Source organism: Strigops habroptila, chromosome 3 (genome assembly GCF_004027225.2).
Source record: "Strigops habroptila isolate Jane chromosome 3, bStrHab1.2.pri, whole genome shotgun sequence".
Lineage (NCBI taxonomy): Eukaryota > Metazoa > Chordata > Aves > Psittaciformes > Psittacidae > Strigops > Strigops habroptila.
In genome coordinates, this window is record NC_044279.2 from 66,326,906 (window position 1) to 66,348,187 (window position 21,282).

Consider the following 21,282-nt stretch of genomic DNA (forward strand, 5'->3'; position numbering starts at 1 on the left):
TTGTTACATTATGTCTGAGTATGAGGGGGCTGATAAGATTATTTTTCTCTTGTTCCAAACCTTTGTTACAGACTTAGCTACAGATACATGATTCTAACCTCCTTTGGAGGTTCATAATAGGTAAACCAGATACACTGGTTTTAGCTCGTTACTCAGACCTTGCATACTGTAAGTATGAAAAGATGTAAATACAGCATTCTATTATAGAAAATTTTATAAAGAACATCTGGTAAGTATATTATCAATTTTTCCCTCAGATTTTACTTTAGCATATCAATTTTCTGGCTGCTTATATGTTTAAATTCAGGCAAGATAGAGTAAAGGTGTGGTTTCATGATTACACAGCCCCAAATCAATTTATTCTGCTCACTGTTGTCTTCCTACCTGAACCTTTGTTGGCTATGCGGTGGTTGTGTAGCTGCTCAGTGAGTCAGAACTGCTTGCTGATCTATTTGTATAAAAATATATTTTCTAGCCAGATCACTTAAGTCATCTGACTTGCTGCATTGTCTTTATAGTGTCAGAGCAAAGGAAACAGCAGGGAGGTGTGGCAGAGCTGAGGGTGTGACTGGTCCTTTCAGCAGTCAGTCTGCTTTCAGAAGGTAGACTAATATTAAAACAGAGTAGTGAGTTTTTAAGGCACTCTGTTTGGATTCTCATTTTTTGTACAAGTTATGTATATTTGAAGGTGAAGGTGGGATTGTGTGACTGTTGATGCTGTCTTCCTAGAAATGAGAGTGTAGGAACTTCTCCTCTTGAGAAACTTGCTAAAGTTATATATAAAGATCATCAAGATAAACTGCAGTGCAGTAAATGAGGTCTTAAAAAAGCTGAAATAATAACATAAGATTCACTGTGCTGTTTACAGTCTGATGTTATCCTATTTTATTGAGGATTTTAATCTTTTTGTTGTTCTCCTGGTAGGGCTAGTATCTTGTTCCACCACAAAAGCGTGAAACCTATAAACTTGAGGGAGGGGAACTGAAGCTTCAGTGTATAAGCCTTGATCCAAAGAAGATGGGCTATGTATGTTGAAATTCTAGGACTGGCCTTAAATCTTGGTCTGGTTAATTGCTGATTAAGGTATCTCGGGAATTATTTCTTAGTTTTGATGCTTTGTTGCTGAAGAGTATTACCGTCTGCTATAGAAATGCATAAGCTGATCTTTTCCTTTGTGCTTTCCTTTTCTGGAGTTAGTGTCCTTTTGTTCTTCTGATTTGTTTAGTGTTTTCTCCTTTTTTTGGCAGGATTATGCGCTCTCTGGTTGGAACTTGAATAACATGCCCATTCTAGAACAATCAGTCCTTGCTCACATCAATGCAGATATCTCTGGCATGAAGGTACCTTGGCTGTACGTAGGGATGTGCTTCTCCTCATTTTGCTGGCATATTGAAGATCATTGGAGCTATTCCATCAACTACCTGCACTGGTATGGACTCTCCTTTGTGCACTTACCTTACGCTGCCCTGTTTGCCTGTCGTAGATTTGTAGTTCTACCTGAAAGTGCCTATGCATGCTGATGACATTTTTAACCAAAAATCTAAATGTGATGAGTGGTCCATATTCTCAGCTGTGGGTAATTAAAAGTAAATACAGATGCTGTTCTAAGCACTTCAATGTTTTTCATTAACTGATTAAATATTCTGTGTTTCCAAAAATGCAATGCCACTACTTTACAGGCTCACATCTTTTCTAAGGAAGCTTTTGGCTTTGAACTGAGTTACAGTTCACTGGTTCATGATTTAAAGTTGGTGTGCCCCTCTGTTGGAAACAGAGGTTGCTGCCTAATGGCTTACACAGGCATCAGAGCTGACAGTTTGGCAGCAGATCTATGCATACGCAGAAATACTAGTCAAGAGAAGAGAAATTTTAGAGTAATGTCTTTTAGAACAATCCTAGAAGTGTTCTGGTATGCAGCTTTGGTGTTTGAAAAGAAGAATTGTGGCAGTTTACTTATTTGCATTGCAGTCTTCCCAGTCATCAGGCTCAGTCACAGTGGATGGGGCAGGGGCGGAAGAAGGGGGAAGCTGTGGAACATCCCTTTAGAATAGAAAGTTTTTTGTACATCTTGTAAGGATGAGTCGATGGCCTTTAGAATGTGATTGTGCACTTCTGGAGAAGCATGTTTGCTAGCAAAATCTAGTCCACAGGCTCGGGGGGGAATTAGTTTTGTTTCAAACTCAGTTATTGTCCTCAGCATGTTATTAACTACCTTAGTATGTGCAGGGCTGGTGTCAGCTGGTGAATTCCAGCAGCTGAGATGCAGAGCAGTAACTTACTGGAGTTTATTAGCTGTGTCCTACCAGCAGGTGTCACTGAAGCCTGTAGGAAACACAGAAAATGCTGCACTGTGCCTCGTCTAACTGTTGGGATGGTTGGCGACAAGATCATTCATACAGTTAAATAGTGCTGTGTAAATGGTTTCAGAGACCATTACAAGCAGACTACTGCTTGTACTTAATAAAATAATGAAAAAAACAAAACAACCAAAACCTCAGCACTATAGATACTACATCCAGTGCTTAACCAAAATAAAGTGTAATGAGGGACTGGAACAATACATAGTCAAGTAATTTTCTGTTTAGTTTTGATCTTGTTCATCTTTTTCTTCCCTTGTACTTAACTAATTCATGTTCTTAGGAATTTTTTATCTTAAGAGTCCAGTGAACCACTGGTTTTCAGTAGCTGGTTATGTATATTAGAAGGATTGCTTATATTTTAGTGTACTCTCTGATGTTTTATTTTTTCCTCTCCTGCTTACTGGGTGTACTATTCCACTGGTTTCAGGAATATAACTATTTGAGGCCTAATCGAGTGAGTGGAGGAGTACCATGATCGCTTTTTTTCTTAAACATTAACTGTGAATTAAACTTACTTACTTTTTACCAAAGGAAAATAATTGCCAATTTTATCTATTTAGAACATGGTAAATGACAATTATCTTCCACATTAGGCTTGTCATGGCAAATTGGGTGCCAGGTATGTTGAGAACTGTGTTGCAGTTTGATTGATTTTTCAGGTTAGAATAATACATCCTGAAGAAGGCTGTTGTTGATTAAAGATATCTTTGTGTCTATACAAAATGAATGCTTGGCTTGTGTGGACAGTGCTGCCAGGTTTGAGGTCTGTTCTGCAGTTGGGTGGCACCATTACTTTAAGTAACGTGTTTATTACTGTGGTTGTGTTTTGTTAGGGGAGAGCCAAAGACATGGTATGGCGTGCCCTCTCATGCAGCAGAGCAGCTAGAAGATGTGATGAAGGAATTGGCTCCTGAGCTCTTTGAATCCCAGCCTGATCTCCTGCATCAACTGGTCACTATTATGAACCCCAATGTGCTGATGGAACATGGTGTACCAGTGAGTAGCACATGAGGATTTTTTACATAAGTACTCCTATGTGCTCTTTTTCATCCCATTCCAGATTTGTATAACAGTGGTTTGGCATGACTGAAGAACTTATATGGTGGACATTTACATGTTCAATTCATTAGTTCTGTGGTGGTTTTTTAAAACTGTTTTCTAGCATCTTCCCTAGATTTCCTATGAAATCGAAGTTATATCAGAAGTGACTGCCAAGCTTCTTACATAAAATATCTTATAGAACAGTGTAAATTGTGTTACATTTATTTTTTAATTAAAAGACCCCAGCCTGCCGTAGCTGCAAGTTTGTCTGTGAAGCGCTTTTCATCTTTTGATGTTAAAATACTTGTCTTATGTTCAGTAGAAATCTCAGCATTACAAAATGCTTTTTTGACCAAACGTAATTGACTGCAGACTTTAAGCAGCAGTCACTATCATTTCCTTTCGTCTTAAGATAAATTTCTTCCCTGGCAAATACCCCAAGAAAACAAACCATAAACTGTTTCCAGAAGCTTTTGCACTTTGTGGAACGATGGATTTAATGATGATAGAGAAACATCCCTTTTGGGATTCATAAAGAGAATTTTTGACTGTTGGCATATATATTCAGCTTTTTTGATAAGACTATTGAGGATTCACTTTGAGAAGAAAGAGCCAATCCTCACCACTGCAGAGGTAGTTACATTGCATGTGGTATTCTATAGAAGTGGTGTTCAAATGTCTTGTAATTATGTGTCTTTAACTCTGTTGCAAATTTCATACTTTTTTCCTGTTTTTTTTCCCCTTTATCCTCACTTGTATTAGGTATACAGGACCAATCAGTGTGCTGGCGAGTTTGTCGTGACCTTTCCTCGTGCCTATCACTCTGGATTTAACCAGGGATACAACTTTGCTGAAGCTGTGAACTTCTGCACTGCTGACTGGGTCTGTTCTGTTTGTATATGTTTGCTATGTCTTGCTAGGTGACCTTTGCAAGGAGGACGTTAGTATCTTAATTATCTGAAGAACAGTATTTTAAGCTACATAGTATGTTTTATATTTATAGTTCACGGTACAACAGTTAAAGACCGATGTGAGTTTCTATTACACAAAATAATTTGATGAGCACATAATTTTAAACAGTTTCAAACTGAAACTTTGGTATGTGGTCTTCCTTTTTAAGTATTGGTCTAACGAAAAAGTGACATCTTGCACTACCTTTAGCTGGCATTTGTAATGCCTCTTTCTGAATTTGATACAGATTAATGTGCTGTCATGAACAGCTGTTGTCATTTGAATGTTGGAGTAGGCATATTTTTTGCTCCTTTGTGCCAGCTCATTGCACCTTTTAATCGTATAAGTGCTTATTCTAATAGCCATGCTTACACCACAGCATGACTTGTGTGGATTCTTCAGTAAGTGGTCAAAAGTGTGTCCTATCACTCTCCAGGGTTTACAGTTGGAAATTACGGTCTCATCTGTAGGTTATCTATCTATAACTTCTTTTTTTGTTACCTTCAAGTAGGAATTTTTGTCGTTAATCAGAGAATTATATTCGTTTGTCAGAAAAATTGTCTGCAAGATTGACAGTGTGTCAGTGGTTCTTCGCTTTAAAAAGCACAAAATCAGTGATAGCAATTGTGGTTAACTCTAGGCATCTTGTGTTAAATGTCTGTGTCCAAGCATAGTAATATCTGGAGGGCAATGGAGTCACCTTAGTGTAGACCAGATGACTTCTTTTTGGTGCTAGTTTCTTTCCACTGAAGGTAAAAAGAGCTTAGGACAACTCCTAAACTTGTGTCTGACAGTTAGGCATGTTAGTTTGTCTCACGCCCCCACAACACAGATGTTCTCTTTGTCCTCATCTGTGACATGACTTAAGGTGGTTATAATTGGGTCTGTCCCATAAGATAAACTCTCTTAGTCTCAGTCTTTTCCCGGGTTTTGTCAAAGGAAGGAAAATGGAGCTAAGAGATCATCTTGAAACTTCTTTTCCCAGGATGACAGATGTAATTTTTTTCTGTAGCTTCCAATTGGACGTCAGTGTGTGAGTCATTACCGAAGGCTGGGACGTCACTGTGTTTTCTCCCATGAAGAGCTGATCTTCAAGATGGCTGCAGATCCAGAGTGCTTGGATGTTGGGCTGGCTGCCATGGTTTGCAAGGAGATGACTCTGATGATAGAGGAAGAGACACGATTAAGAGAGTCTGTTGTACAGATGGTGAATAATAAAAGACAACTCTTACTCTGCTTGCAAAAGAACTTTTGCTTCCCCCTCCCACCCCCCTGGCCTGGATTAGAGAATTTTAGCAAGTGTCCTAATTTTTATTTTTTTTTAGGGAGTATTGATGTCTGAAGAAGAGGTGTTTGAACTGGTTCCAGATGATGAGCGTCAGTGCACAGCTTGCAGAACCACGTGCTTCTTGTCAGCTCTTACATGTTCCTGTAATCCTGAGCGTCTGGTGTGTTTATACCATCCGTCTGATTTATGTCCATGTCCCATGCAGCAGAAGTGTCTAAGGTACACAGGATTTTTATTCCCCTCTGCTTTTCTACCATATCCAATAGTTTGCTGGAGACCAGTGACCAAATACAACATTTGGCCACACTTCTGTCGTCCTTTTTTTAAGGAATATTTTGATCCTTTGCAGTTTTTGGTTCCCAGGCAGCTGGCATTATACACATTCTTTCTTTCTGGCCTTGTTGTAGCTGGAAAAACTCAATATAAGCACTATACTGTTTTTTGTATGGGCCATTAATATTCTTTATTTTCTTTCCATGTTTACAGGTACCGATACCCACTAGAAGACCTTCCTTCTCTACTGTATGGAGTGAAAGTTAGAGCACAGTCTTACGACACATGGGTCAGTAGAGTTACAGAGGCTCTGTCTGCCAATCTCAACCACAAGAAAGGTCAGACTTCTGTCGTTCATAGTAGGTTGTCCTGAAACTCCTACATTTATCTTCTAATTTAATGAAACACTGTGTATTGTTTAGTGGAAAAAAAGAAATGAGCTAATCTTATTGTAATGCAACTCATTATTCGGCATTTAAGATTGAACTAGCCTTTGAAACTTGATTGATGGCCTTTGGAGCAGTCAAAAATCTCTTTTGGTTTTGCATACAAATTATGTACTGTTATTACAGATGTGATCGAGCTGAGAGTAATGTTGGAGGATGCTGAAGACAGGAAATATCCAGAGAATGATCTTTTCCGCAGGCTCAGAGATGCTGTGAAAGAAGCAGAGACCTGTGCTTCAGTAGCACAGCTGCTTCTGAGCAAAAAGCAGAAACACAGGTAGGACAGGCATTTTTTCAACAGTTCTAATCTCTCTGTTTTGCTACTTGTTTGGACCTGGAAATGTAAGAACCCCGAGATCTCACTGTCTTCTAACTTCTTTCAGCGTTGCCTGTTCTTAGTGCTGTGACTCATTGAGAGGTAGGGGAGGCAGATACAGTGACACAAAGGACCAAAAAAACGTGGATTTGATTGGAATGTGTTAAACATACTGTTTTCAGCTGACTCGTGTACTGAAATGTGAAATCTCTTGGTGCAGCTGTGTGTCTGATCACTGGTCAGGTATTTCTCAATGTGTGGGAGAGCTGTAGGGAAAGACAACTAGAGGGAAAAACATAATGAAAGTGAGTCTCCACACTGACTCATAGAATGTGTAGGGTTGCCAGGGACCTAAAAGCTCATCGAGTTCCAACCCCCTGCCATGGGCAGGGATACCTCACACTAGACCAGGCTGCTCCAAGCCCCATCCAGCCTGGCCTTGAACACTGCCAGGGATGGGGCAGCCACAGCTTCTCTGGGCAACCTATGCCAGTGTCTCACCACCCTCACAGTAAAGAACTTCTTCCTAATATGTAATCTAAATCTACCCTCTTTCAGTTTGAAGCCGTTCCCTCTTGTCCTATCACTACTTGCTTTTACAAATGTTTGCATTTTAGGTAGCAAGGCGAAGAACATAGCTTAAAGGAATGGAAAGAAAATCTGTTAAAACACTGGATTGCAAAGCAAAATGCTTGGAAAGAATGGAGTACCAATTATGGTGGTTGGGGCTAGCACAGTTTTATCTTCTGGTACATCATTTCTCAAAGATACTTACAATTTTGCCAGCCATTCTGAAGTTGTAGTATGTATTGTGATGATGGCGGATTTACTGGAAGATGCAAAGGAAATGTGTCTTGCCAGCATTGACTGAGACAAAAGGATCATGGGGTGCAGAGCAGTGCAGCGAGCACAAACAGTCCATAGTTTGAGCCAGTCTTTTTCTTCTTGGGAAGGACCATGGGAGGCAGTAATGTGTGGCTGAAAAGTAGTGGCTTGCCTCAGTGACTTCTGGCAGTTTAGACTCCCTTAGTTCTGTTTCCAGCCTTGCCTGTGACTGCCTCAGTGTTACTCTGTCCCCACCTCAGCAATCTGCTGTGTGTCCCCTTGTTTTGCTGTCATGAGCCTTCAGCAATGTATTCTTCCTTCTCTCTTGTGCATTCTGTGCACTGTAAAAGTCCCATAGAATCATTTGATCAGGTAATCGTAACTTTTGTGCCAGCAATTGTGTGGTAGACTTATGGCTTGCATTTCCTCTTGAGTGTACGATTTAGCTTTGCAGTTGGTTGGGGTTTTTTGCATATGTAGTTTTTGTGTATAACTAAAGACTTTTCCAGGAAGGGAGTAAAAAGTACTTTGCTAATTATAATACAAACCTTTACTATACAGAACATAACATATGTTATAATTCCTTGAGTATGAACACTGAAATGTTAGTTACACCACAGTATAACACCTGGTGAAATTGGAAAGCTATTACAAAATAGAGAAGCATTTTTGCTGTATATGAAGGGGAAAGAAGGCTCTCCAGTTTAGCTTTTATTTCTTGTAGGGTCCCACTACCACAGAGGTCACTTAGAACTCTGGTCTGGGTGAGGAAGGCAATGCTGCAGGGGTTGCACTGCTCTGTTCTTAGTGAAGTTTAATTACTTTGGTAGCTCCCAGGTGTTCCTGGACTGTTACTGCTTCCTCCTGCTATTGGAGTATGTCAGCCTTCTCTCAGCAGACTTGCGTTCAGTTAATTATTTGCTGGATTTCCAGCACTGTCCCAAGAAACACAAGGCGTAGAAAGATTTGACAGCTTTCAGTGGTCTGTCTGATCTAAAGCTGAAAGAATTCCATGGGGAAAAAGAAAAGGACTTGTATATACATGTGAGGGCTGTTGTATGTTAAATAGCAGTATGTTACAAAATTGAGGTTTGAGAGATTTTTGAAACCTCTTTGATGAACAGTGTTAGGGAATTTAAATATAGAGGTCATGTTCAGCTGCTTCTTTTATGTTTATGTTCATATTTAATACATGGAGAAGGATCAGATTTACACAAAGGATAAGGCTATTAAAAAGGCAAATTAAAAATGAGTGTTCAAACAGAACAATTTGGCAGGGATTAAAGCAGCAATAAACTCATGGTCAAATGTAGCAAAAGAAAATCTATCCCTTATGCATCTGATTATATTTAAACCTGAAAAATAGGTAATGCATAGCTGTGAATATGTATCCAATATTCCAATCTTCTATCTCTCCCCGCTGTTGAAAGTTGCCAGTTTCCGTAGGCAGGGATAGTTGTATGTCTTTGTGCAGCATCTTGTCCAGTGTGCTGTGCTATCTCATGTGGCAGTCCATGGTTGGACTAGGGACAGAATGCCACTGCCATGTTTCAGAGAGGGTGCCCTCTTACACGTCCAGTGTAGCCACCACTCCTTCTCACTGTTGTAGCAAGTCAAAGCCTTCAGTATTCTTACCCTCCCCACCAAGTTTTAGATAGTGTGTAATTATATTTGATCATTAATCTAAAGTGTTACTTTTACAATTATATTTAAGTCCATAGGTTGAAAGATTTTTGGTTTTATTTTATGCTTCTGTAGTAATAAAATGTAGATTCATTAGCAGGCAACAACTCTTCAATGTTTAAAATCTGTCCTGCTTGTGAAGTTGTTATGCCTACCAGTGATATGTATACCAAGTGTTTAATTTGTGCAACATGTCACTTGTAAGTCTTACTGCATTCAGTGGGCTTGTTATACTTGCCTTAAGTGATATTTAATGGAAGTGTCTTTTCAGAACATGTCCTACTTAATAGCAGTCTTCTATTGCAAGGCCAGTTTCAGCAGTTTTTTGGCTACAAGAGAGTGAGCTCTAGAAAATAAGACTTCTTTTCAGAGCTTATTCTGTTACGTATCTCAGACTTCTTGTCAGTGTCTGCCATGGCAGTCAACTTCTTGAGCTGCCTGAAGCAGGCTTTTTGGGACTCTGTTCTCTTAGCTATTTGGAACAAACTCTATTTGAAAGTCATCTAGACAATCCTACTTAGAGCAGGGTGGATTCTCTTGAAGATGCTTAGAGGCAATACATTAAAATTCGTCTGCAAGATTTTGGAATTCTTGTGGAGTTTCGGGCTTTTTGAGTTTTTGAGTGATGCAATTTCTTTTTTATTGTTTTAACATCTCAGTAATCTTGATAGCTTTCTGTCATTGGGATCCAGGAGTCGTCGTCTTGCCTCTCACTTAATATTGTTTAATTATGTCCTTTCATACAGCCGACAGAGCCAAGATAGTGGAAGGACGAGGACCAAGCTAACCATGGAGGAGCTTAAAGCATTTGTACAGCAGTTGTTTAGCTTGCCCTGTGTTATTAGCCAGGCCCGACAAGTAAAGGTAAGTTTGCATCTGCTCCTCAGGTAATGTCATGCTTTCTACTTGATTCTGTTTTTATGGCATGGATTTTTTTGTTTTGTTTGTTTGAAACATCATATCACCTGGTGTAAAGGATGAAAGCCTTTTTCCTGTAAGAATCAGTCCTGCACTGGCAAAGATGGATTGAATGGGGTGTTTAATTTCTAGCTTCTAATATAAAGCAAATAGCTGCTTTGCAATAGTGCCTGTAGCCTCAAGACAGGAAGTAAAAGACTCTGGATACATCCAGCTCAGTGTGTCCCTGCTTTACTGGGTAATCCTGCAGTTATCATGGAAGTTTTGCTGATGACATATTGCCATGTATGCATAACAGAACGGTAATACGTATTTCCTGCTCATTTGCAAACATGTCTTTAAGTGGGCAAGATGACATTTGTACATTTATGCTAGTGTAGCAATAGCAGCTGAATGTGTAGGGCTCAGCTTGGTAGCCTAAGCATGGATATCTGTGAGATTCTCTATAAAGTATTCCACCTGGCATCCGTTGCCATTCTGGAAGAATACCCTAGCTCTTGTCTAGCGGTCTAGGACAGCATGGGGTATTGCTCATGGTGGTCAGCTTTAGACAAACAAACAGAGCATACTACACGACTATGCATATGCTTTTTAAGGTGCCTGTTGCAATGGGCATTGTCAGATGTGGTGGTCTTACTGTAGCTCAGCCAAGATAAAAGATCCATCCCCCCTGCCTGTTGCTGTACAGGTGGCCCAGTTTTATCTCTCTGAACCAGTTACTCTTATTCCAGCATCAGTAATGCTATCTACAGTGGTGGAATTTCCAGTTAAATCTTACCTTTTATGTGTTTTTTTTCTGGAGATTACATTGGTGTGCTTCTTCAGGGGAGAGGGAAAGCAATGCCACATTGGCAATTGTTCTGTAAATACTTCTCAGCCTTATTTTCCAGGTTACAGCCCCCTTAATCTGTATGCATGGCCTGCATTTCTTGTCCTTCCTATATATCTTTGCACTTGTCTTTGAATGAATCTAGAGCTAGACTAGTAAAGTAATCCAAATCAAACTGATTCCCCTGGCTGCTATTATTGTTTGTCACCCTGGCAGTCTGTATCATAGCAAGTGTTTTCAGCAGCAGTCTTAATTTGCTTGTGTCACTGATGATGAAATGTTAAATGGTGTTTCACCCGCTAACCAACTTCTAGAAAACTCCTTCAAGAAACATCCTTAATAAAGACTTTTTTCACCTTGAAAAATGGTTCTTGAGATGTATGTTAACCATTTATTAATGCACATGTTCTCTGTTGATACAGATTTAAGAAGAATGTTTTATAATGCTAGATTGAGAGCCTAAAATCCTAAACATTAACATATGCGCAGCTACCATTACATGAACAAACATACAGTATAAAAAATAAGTCTTGTTTAAGAAGACCTCTTTTCCATGTTTATTGATGTTAGTTATATCCTTCTAGTTATATTCATTAATTCTGTATTAACTCTTCCACGGTAGTTCGGTGTCAATATGGAGAAACTTTGTTTTAGACTTTCTTGTCTTTATGATATTGGCATGTTGTTGCTGAAAACAAGTACCTTCAGAAAGCTATAGGACTCCAGGTTGCAGATTTTTCAGGCCTGTCGATGCTGATCTTTTTCCTTCAAATATGTTCTTAAGTGTGTTTCCCAGCAGCTAATAGAGTGGAAAGTATATTATCATCCTCATATGGTAGGATGATTTAGTACACTTCTTTCCACATACAAAACAGAAATATTTACTAATACTTATTCATGAAATTTTATCATCAATTATTAACAGACCTATAAAGGTTCTCAAAGGAGGTTTTTGTTTCTGATGTATTTAAAACCTGCTTCTAATTAAGACATAATTCATAGATGACCTGTGGGCATACAGTTTTATCTGTATTTTTGTCTAAATATTTTCTCCCAATTAGTCTCTCTTCCCCCTGCCACTCAGCCTTAAGAAACTGTTTCTGTTCAAGTACTCCGTGCATGTGTATGTTCTTGAAGCTTCAACGTAATCACTATCCAATAAAATAAATATTGTCATTTTACTGGTTACAAACCATAGACTTTTAGTTCCTGAATGAATTTAGATAATGATCATTTATGCCTAAGCACTCGCTAACTTTCAGCATGGCATTTGAATGCAATTATCCATCATAATGAATTGCAAAATAATTGTCATGTTGGATCATGAGTATTTTCTAACACAAAAGGCATTATAATTATTAAACTGTAATAATTCACTGTTGTCACTATGAAGCATTCAGCATATGTTCCCTAAATCAAAACCTTTATAATGTGGATCTTGTTCTTTTTTGTAAACGCCTTCTGGTTTCCAGGCAGTCAGGAAAAGCAGCATCAGACAAAAAGGGCAGTAAGCTAAGAGTTAGGAAATGCAGTTTTTGCTGCTCATTGTGCCATTGACTTGCTCTCAGAAATACCTGTCTTTTTGTGAGAGACTCAGGAGTGAATCAATTGAGTAAAATGGTTTAATGTCCTTGAATGAATCTCCTGCAGAGATTCTTTCTTGTCTGTTTGCCATCTTTGATTTTTTTCATTGCAGTGCCAAAACAGGAGGATGAGGACAACTGCAGCAGTGCAGTTGGATTCCTGTGAAACTATCTCCTTTTATTAGAGGATTTTGCATTCCCATTTCTTTCCTTTGTGCAATAAACTGTGATGTGTTAAACTGGTGGGCCTGCTTTAGGAAAGAGTAATTTCAAATTTGACCATCATTATTCTAATGATCTTTTGGTATTTACCTCCTTATACAACTGTGGCTTGCTCTTTCTCCTTAGCATGTTTTGTTCTTTGTGTATTACCATCATTACTGTAATGCCTCTGACACCAGGTTGAAAGGGCTATCTGTTTTCCCCTACTGTTTTAAAATTAATGTTGACCTCGCAGTGCTTAATATTCTTTTTTGTTGGGACCTGTAGTCAATTGCAGTTGTACTATTTTAGGTGCAGACTTTGATGCAACTGATATGCGCAATGAATGAAACATTAGGCCACAGAGTGAGTTTAGATGGTCTGTTACTTAATATGTGTCAGACTTGATGGCTTGTGACAATGGGTTGGCATTGTGTGTAGAAGCTCTGACTTGATTATGTGATTATCACGTAAGAATTCATAGCTGACTGATCCCTCAGTCAACTTTCCCATTGGATTCTGTGAGTATTTTTTGCCTAATTGGGTTGTACTGTATGTTACTTCAGAATCTGCTTGATGATGTGGAAGAATTTCATGAGCGTGCTCAAGAAGCTATGATGGATGAGATCCCAGACTCTTCCAAGCTGCAGGAGTTGATAGACATGGGCTCTGGCCTTTACGTAGAACTTCCTGAGCTGCCAAGGCTGAAGCAAGAACTGCAGCAGGCACGGTGGCTGGATGAGGTGAGGTCCACCCTCTTGGACCCCCAGAGGGTCACCCTAGATGTGATGAAGAAGCTGATTGACTCGGGTGTGGGCTTGGCACCGCACCATGCTGTAGAGAAAGCCATGGCTGAGCTGCAGGAGCTGCTTACAGTCTCAGAGAGGTGGGAGGAGAAGGCCAAGGTCTGCCTGCAGGCCAGGTGAGTGTTCCTTTACAAATTTTCTTCTTATAGGTCACACACTTCTGGGATTCTCAGCCTCTTTTGAGGAGTGTGGTGAAAACTAGGGGCTTTGAAGCTGTAGCGTATGGGTTTTTTACCTCCCAGCAGTTCGATTGCTCAGAGTTGGATTTGAGGTTGTTGATGAATTGCAGAAGGATTGATTGCCTGTTGTGCTGCAGGAGGCTGTGACTGTTGCTGCTATCTTTGCTATTCATCCCTCTCGACAAAAAACACTTAGTAGGGCTACACAAGACAGCTTCCTCAATGTTAGAGTTTGAGTCCATCAGTTTTTCTCACCTTTACTATTCTCTGGTAACCAATAGCGCCCTCCAAGAGTAGAGCCATGGTATCTTATATTGCAGTGAAGTGATGAAGTTGCATCACCAGCCTGTCACATTTATAGCTGTAGTTAACTGGCATTTTGAGAGAAGGCTGGAATTGAGTTTTTCTTACTCTAGACCACGCCAAAGTATGATGGCTCTGGAGGGCATCGTGAATGAAGCAAGGAACATCCCTGCTTACCTGCCCAATGTGCTGGCACTGAAAGAAGCCCTGCAGCGGGCTAGAGACTGGACAGCCAAAGTGGAGGCCATTCAGGTAGGGGTTACAGCAGGGTCTGGAATCTTCTGCTTGCATCCTTTTATTTAGACATATTCTTTATTCTAGTGCCTCTACCCACAAAGGTGACCTGAAGGGAAGCCTTGCTGTAGCTGTTAACGTGTGCTTACCATAGCTCATGTGCTTGAATTTCTTTTTGTGCTGCTGTTTCCCCATTGGTTATCCAATTTCTATTTCCCTTCCTTTTATGCATTTCATGGGGGATGTAAAAGCTGGCAAATTCATTATGATACAAATATAACTCCCAAAGGGTATTTGGTATTGAAACTCTTCTGCATGCTGTCACTGTAAACACTTAGCTGCAGCAGCAGATGTTATGGTCACAGGTGTTTGGTTTTGGAGCTGGCTGTGGAAATTCTTGATTGTTTATTCTCCCCAAAATGGTGTGTAAGATTTAATGGCACTGATGGTTGAAATTTTAAATCTGGAATAGATGGAAGTTATGATACTTTTAATTCAGTAGCCTCCCCTTCTACTGGGTCTGCCCACAGAACTTGATCCAAAAAGGGCATGGCTTCTGTGGTATTTCTAGACATTGATGTCTGGACTGCAACTGCTATTCTTACATCAGTTACTTGTTGGGAACTGAAGTGAGAATCCCAATTGATTTCACATCAGCCCCTGTAGAACTCTTGGATGTAGTAGCTTGCTGTTAAGCAGACAGCATTTAAGACAACTGTATAGAAATGGAATGTTGTCTTACTCCCTAAGCCAGCTAGCCACATCAGAATGACTGAAAATAAAAACTCTGTGAGAGAGAGTTTTTTAAATATCAGACTGAAATATTGCCCTCCCTCCCTTTACTTTCCTATGGAACTCTATTTTACTCAGTTACAAAGTAGCGTATGGCTTGAAATTAAGCTGGCCATTGATATAATGGTGGAATCGCTGGCTTAGAAAAATTTCTTCTGCCCCAGAATGGGAGCAACTATGCCTACCTGGAGCAACTGGAGAGCTTGTCTGCCAAAGGCCGCCCAATACCAGTGCGTCTTGATGCCCTGCCACAGCTGGAGTCACAGGTAGCTGCAGCACGTGCCTGGAGAGAGCGCACAGGAAGGACCTTCCTGAAGAAGAACTCAAGCTATAGTCTGCTACAGGTGAGCAACAGACACTTATGTGTCAGCCTTTAGAAACTGGTCTTGATGGCCCTCTGTGGTCTGGAGGGAACAGCTTGTTCAATTAAGGTAGGTTAAAGCTCCTTTTGAGACTAGAATATAGAAAGAAACTTCAGCTGTTCTTAGGTGAAAAGAATGAAAAAGGCAAAGAGTCTGTGTTTGGCTAGTCTTGTTTTATGTATAGACGACCTCAACTGTTACTTTTGAAGAAACAGATTAAAACTCTCCTTTTTTGTGAGGGACAAAAAGGATTTCTGTTTCTATGTAATTGTAGAAATGTAAGCCTGAAATGGACATAGAAGCTATCTTTAGTTGATGAATGTTTAAACTTGTTCCGCTGCTTAGATGCTAAGAAAATAGATTAGATATAAGCTGTTTAACTATAAGAAAAATTAAGCCAGCCACTGTTTATTTGATTTCAGTGAATGTAGTCACTGTCCTTGTTTTAATAAAAATCATTCATGTGTTTGAATATTTATCGTATCTACTTGATAGGCTTTCCTTTTTGATGGAAAACAATACCAGTTCTTTCAGTGCTTTCTTGTAGGCTGTATTTTTCATACTCCTTATCTTGTTGCTATTCTTTGTGGTTTGTCTTCACTTTCAGTGTGATGTCCAAAACCAGACAGAATCCTCTCACTATGGTTTCCCGTAATTGCATCTTGTCTCCAAAGGGATACTGCTGTTTAATGTTTCCCAATGGGATCTGTCCCTACTGCGACATCACACTGATTTTTGTTCAGTTTATGAGCTCTAGGACTCTAGGTCCAAATTTCTTTCTCTGTGTTCTTCTGCCTAACTAGTTACTTAATATGTTCTGGTTTTGCATTTGAGTGTTGTCCTACGTGTATCAATTTGAACTTTCCCATACCGAATTCAATTTGCTGGATTTTATATGTTAAGTATGCCTTCCAGCTAATCAAGGTGACTTAAAATGTAATTCTTGTCCATGAAAGTGCTTTGCACCTCTCATGTTTGATATTAAAAGGAGTATAGCATATTTTTCAATTGTTTCTGCCACCAAATTGCTGATGTAAATATGAAAGCATGGCAGATCTTTAAGACTTGCAATTGAGGAAGGTGCTTGAAGTGAGTGTTAAACTACTGATATCTAATTGCATACAGTATTTCAGTTAGCTATATACATGATAGCTTAACCTGAACAGATTTTGTAATTTCAGTGCTTTCAAGTTGACCTGCCACATCACTGTCCATATGTACGAAATACTTACATTTTCTTCCTAGTATTGACATATCAAAGGTGTTAGACTGCTGAGTATTTTTTGCCCTCTGACACTGTTGTAATTGCTTTATTAGATGTTCTCATATGTCCCTGAAATCGTAACATTGTAGATTAGAATTTTTTATTCTTGGCTCTGACAGTATAAGTTTTCTTGGTGGTTACAGGTTCTGAGCCCTCGGACTGATATTGGTGTTTATGGGAGCAGTAAAAATAGGCGTAAGAGGGCAAAGGAGTTGATGGAGAAGGAAAAGGAGAAAGATCTTGACTTGGAATCCCTAAGTGAACTGGAGGATGGGCTGGAGGAGGCCAGGGACACTGCAGCTGTGGTAAGGAGCAATGAAAGATAATATCTTCTGATATGTGGGTTTAATTTGTCTCTGATCTGTGTAGATGTTATGGAAGAACTGATAAATGAATCTCACTGAAAAAAAAATCTCATTTTGTTTGACACAAGTTGAACTATATTCTTTAATTGCAGTGAAGGTAGAGGGAAACAGTTCAGAGTATAAGTGCTGGTATTTAATATGTATTTGGTTATGTGTAAGACTTAAATGCTTGGGTTAATAACTGTGGCTGCTCATCTAATATTACTAACATTTATTGAAACCCCCTCAAAATAATGTGGAATGAGGTGCAGCTCTACCTTAAACAGTACCAAGACACATGTGGTTAGGTTGATTTCAAGGGCAGCCTGTAAATGCTTGGTCATAGAAACTAGGCTGGAGGGGAATGTTATATTTGATTCCTCCTTGTTGGGAGGATATCGATGCAGCTTATCAGAAGAATTTGCTGTGGTGTGGGTGCCCTTTCTCCAGGAACAAAGTGTATATATGCAGGCTCATTAATACGGCTTATGCACAGTCTGTTTTGCCTTGTGGTTTTGTTGTGGTTTAAGCCCAGCCATGGGGCCAGAAGGGTTGAGATAACGAGATCTGACCAGAGTGTGTCAAAACAAATTTGTTATAAACACTCATTGTTCTGGATTTATAGTCACTCATCACAATGTTGATTTATTTGCTCTCGGAGTTCTTGCGCTTAGTCTCACAGTTTCTTTATGTCACACCTTACTTGCAGCCAGTATTTGCTGCTTTTGTGTTTATTGGCTTTGAGGCCTGGGCTCAGGTTCTGGTGAGCGAACAGCTGCGTGGTGCTGAGTTACTGTCTGGGCTTAAACCAGGGCAGCTTAGTATGGTTTGTTACAGTTACTTGAATGGAAACATTGAGGAAATTCAAATTGCTTCAGGAGATACATGGTCACATGAGCACCAGCACTGCTCCTGGTGCTGAGTCGACATTGAAGCAATGCTCACCTGCATTGTCTCAGGAGAAGGACTCAGAGGAGTAATGAGTAATTGAGGAGGAGATATTTTAGCTAATGCTTTCATTAGATCACACAATTCTTAGATTTTGGGCTAGTTTAACTAGGAAGATCTCTTGATATTTTTTGTGGGGTTTTTCCCCCCATGTGCTAATAAAGTGTAATCTCTGTTACCTGTGAAGGTTGTGAACTGTTTTTTTGTCTTTACTGGTTAGGTGGCTATATTCAAGGAGCGGGAGCAGAAGGAGATTGAAGCCATGCATGCTCTCAGGGCAGCTAACCTGGCCAAGATGACTATGGTGGATCGAATCGAAGAAGTCAAGTTCTGTATCTGCCGCAAAACGGCTAGTGGGTTCATGCTACAGTGCGAGCTGTGCAAAGACTGGTTTCACAGTGGCTGCGTGCCCCTGCCCAAAACAAGTTCTCAGAAGAAGGGCTCTAGTTGGCAGGCCAAAGAAGTGAAGTTTCTGTGTCCACTTTGCATGCGTTCTCGAAGGCCACGGCTTGAGACAATACTGTCTCTGCTGGTGTCCCTGCAGAAGCTACCTGTACGGCTGCCGGAAGGGGAAGCATTGCAGTGCTTGACAGAACGTGCCATGAGTTGGCAGGATCGAGCGCGGCAGGCTTTGGCCACTGACGAGTTGTCCTCTGCTCTGGCTAAGCTTTCTGTGCTCAGCCAGCGAATGGTGGAGCAGGCAGCACGGGAGAAAACAGAAAAGATAATCAGCGCAGAGCTACAGAAAGCAGCAGCTAACCCAGACCTGCAGGTAGGGATGAGGATATTTTGTTCTTTATCGTGCTTGTCCTTCTTCAGTGTGTCAAAATGCCTTACCTTTCTTGGAGAAGGTTGGGATAGATGGAAGGGCAGTTAAAAGCTGAGAATTGGACATAACAAAATTACTCAGTTCAGTGCTCCTCAGTCTCAGGCCATGGCTGGCTTCAGTCAGTTGCATGCTGCTCCAGAAACAAGTCTGTTGCTTTGTATTCACTGTCAATACCAACTGCTGAAGATGCTTGTGAGAAACATGGGTTCATATATAACATTTGGCTAAGGGCCTGAAGGTATGTAAAGCTGTGGCTACTTAGGTGTCCAAATTCCATTTCCCTCTTGACAGAATCAAAGGTCTTAATATTTATAATTTCTTAGGGATTGTCATTTTAGGGCATTTAATGTGTTGCCAGTAAATATCAGCGAGGACTGTAGGCGAGCACTGGTACTTCTACAGCTGACTTCTTGAGATTGAGGTCAGATAATGGTGAAGAAGTACACAGGCTATCATTTGGTAGCACTAAACAGCAATATCTAGATCTTGCTAGTCACTATTATTCAAAAACATGGAAATAAAATAGAACCTTTTCCTTGGGTATTTCCCTGTCTTCACACCTTGCTGTAACTAGGCTTTTCTGTGACTGTCCCGGCAGTTACCCTCAGGCCAAAAGAACCACTGATTTCTTTGTGAGTAACCGCTTAGCATTTTTAGAGATTTTTCTGGAAATTATATTGCTTCATTCCCATTTTCCATTTTACTTTTAGGGACACTTGACTAGTTTCCAGCAATCAGCCTTTAACAGAGTGATAGGGAGTGTGTCCTCATCCCCACGGCAGACTTTGGATTATGATGATGAAGAGACAGATTCTGATGAAGACATCAGGGAGACATATGGCTATGACATAAAGGTAAGTAGTTCGGTGTGGGTTGTCTGTATGGAATTAATTCAGAACACCTGTTTTTTATTGATTCATTTTATTTCAGAATACTTTTTGTATCTTAAACTATCACTGTGCATTCTGCCCTGGCTTATGTTGCAGAAGAGGTACTTCTTGATTTTATCTTAATGTCTCAGTTCTGGACTATTGGAGAGTTTTGTAATGTTTTCATTTAAAATTTCCAAATGTCCTGTTTGAGCTTCAAAAGGTGCTTTTTAGTGCTGAGGAAAAAAGATAACGCTTCTCAAGGGATTTGTATTTATAATACCGTAGAGGATAAACACAGTCTTTATGCCCCATTCAGAGATAACATGTATAAGTGTCTATATGGAAAGCTCTTCAACAGTTTTCACTATAGCAAAAAACTAGTCTTTGAGTACTGCATGCCCTATAAGAAGTTTGCTAATGCCAGAGCTGCCTTTGCGTTTTCATACCTCTCCATTCAACCCTCATATAAAGGATGTACACATCTTCAGTTGTGGATGTGTGGAAATATTCAGGGCTAGGTGCCTGGATCATGTTGTGAACTCAGTGTCTGGATTCAGTTCAGAAATTGTAACTGCAGTTAAATTTTTAAAATACTTTTAACTAGAGCAAGAACTGTCATGAGAAGAGGCAGTAGTAGAGATAGCCAAATGTGTTCAATGTGATGTATTTCACTTCAGAACTTCTGAAATATCCTTTAGGTATATGCAGAGACAAAAGCAATGCTGCTGTGCATTCTTGTGCAATGTTTTCTTTTTGGCAATAGCGTCATATCTACCTTAAAAGATGGAAACTTAAAAGACACTATGGTCATGTAAATTCTCCTAAGGCAGATTTTATAGTTCATAAAGGGACAACAAATTTTCCAGATATGATTTGCCTCAGTCTCCTATTTAGTATTTTGATTCTAAGCAGCTTTATGCAAATATACACATTTGTCTTACAGTCGCATGTGAAATGGCAACCAGAGTACATTGCAGTTGGGTGCTACAGCTTTTAATTTAGTTTTATATAAAAAAAAAAATACAAAATTCCAAACTTCTTTGCATGAGGAGTCATAGTAAGCCATTTCTGAAAGATGTGGCATTTTCTGATTCTGCGATAAAGCATATGTCAAGAAAGATGGCATATGCTTGTGTTTCTGAGGGATCTGAGGGTTTCACAGGGGTACAACTTTGTTTAATGATTCTGTTGTCATGATTTCAAAACCTGTTACTTAACCCTTTTGGTTTGGATGTCCATCGCTATATGAAATGTAAAACCTAAAAACGGAAATCTATCAAAGCAAAGCTGATGGGGACCAGAAATGTCTTTTGTTAGGTCAATTAACATAATTGGAATAGAAGACTCTTTTTCAAGCAACCAGATTCTTCCCATCTAAACTAGGAACAGCAAAGTTGCTCAGAGTTTAAATTATTTTTATACTGTTGGCTTTCAAGGGTTGGTTTTTGGTTGGTTTTTGGTTTGTTTTTCAGTTTATAATCTATAAATGTTTTCCAGTGGAGTGATGTGTTTTAAGAAAATGTATATAGATCATGATGCATCATGTATGAATTTGGTCTTAATAACTTCTTGTGGACCCTGTAGAAGTAATTCTTTGGGTGCCTAAGGATCCATGGACTATGTTTCGAAAACCAT

At 39.7% G+C, this 21,282-nt stretch overlaps 1 protein-coding gene across 3 annotated transcripts in view; it reads left to right on the forward strand.

Annotated features, from left to right (window-relative positions):
* Positions 1-21,282, forward strand: part of KDM5A (lysine demethylase 5A) — a 48,653-nt gene that overhangs the window by 20,047 nt on the left and 7,324 nt on the right. For 2 of the 3 annotated variants that reach the window (XM_030478290.1, XM_030478292.1), the window contains 14 exons: positions 1,248-1,429; positions 3,194-3,356; positions 4,164-4,283; positions 5,365-5,559; positions 5,678-5,859; positions 6,127-6,251; positions 6,486-6,636; positions 9,930-10,047; positions 13,281-13,636; positions 14,116-14,254; positions 15,193-15,372; positions 16,798-16,959; positions 18,167-18,718; positions 19,486-19,629. In XM_030478290.1, the coding sequence (XP_030334150.1) occupies positions 1,248-1,429; positions 3,194-3,356; positions 4,164-4,283; positions 5,365-5,559; positions 5,678-5,859; positions 6,127-6,251; positions 6,486-6,636; positions 9,930-10,047; positions 13,281-13,636; positions 14,116-14,254; positions 15,193-15,372; positions 16,798-16,959; positions 18,167-18,718; positions 19,486-19,629 (2,769 nt within the window). Of the gene's footprint in view, positions 1-1,247; positions 1,430-3,193; positions 3,357-4,163; positions 4,284-5,364; positions 5,560-5,677; positions 5,860-6,126; positions 6,252-6,485; positions 6,637-9,929; positions 10,048-13,280; positions 13,637-14,115; positions 14,255-15,192; positions 15,373-16,790; positions 16,960-18,166; positions 18,719-19,485; positions 19,630-21,282 lie in introns of all 3 variants that reach the window. The other variant, XM_030478291.1, reaches the window with a different exon arrangement.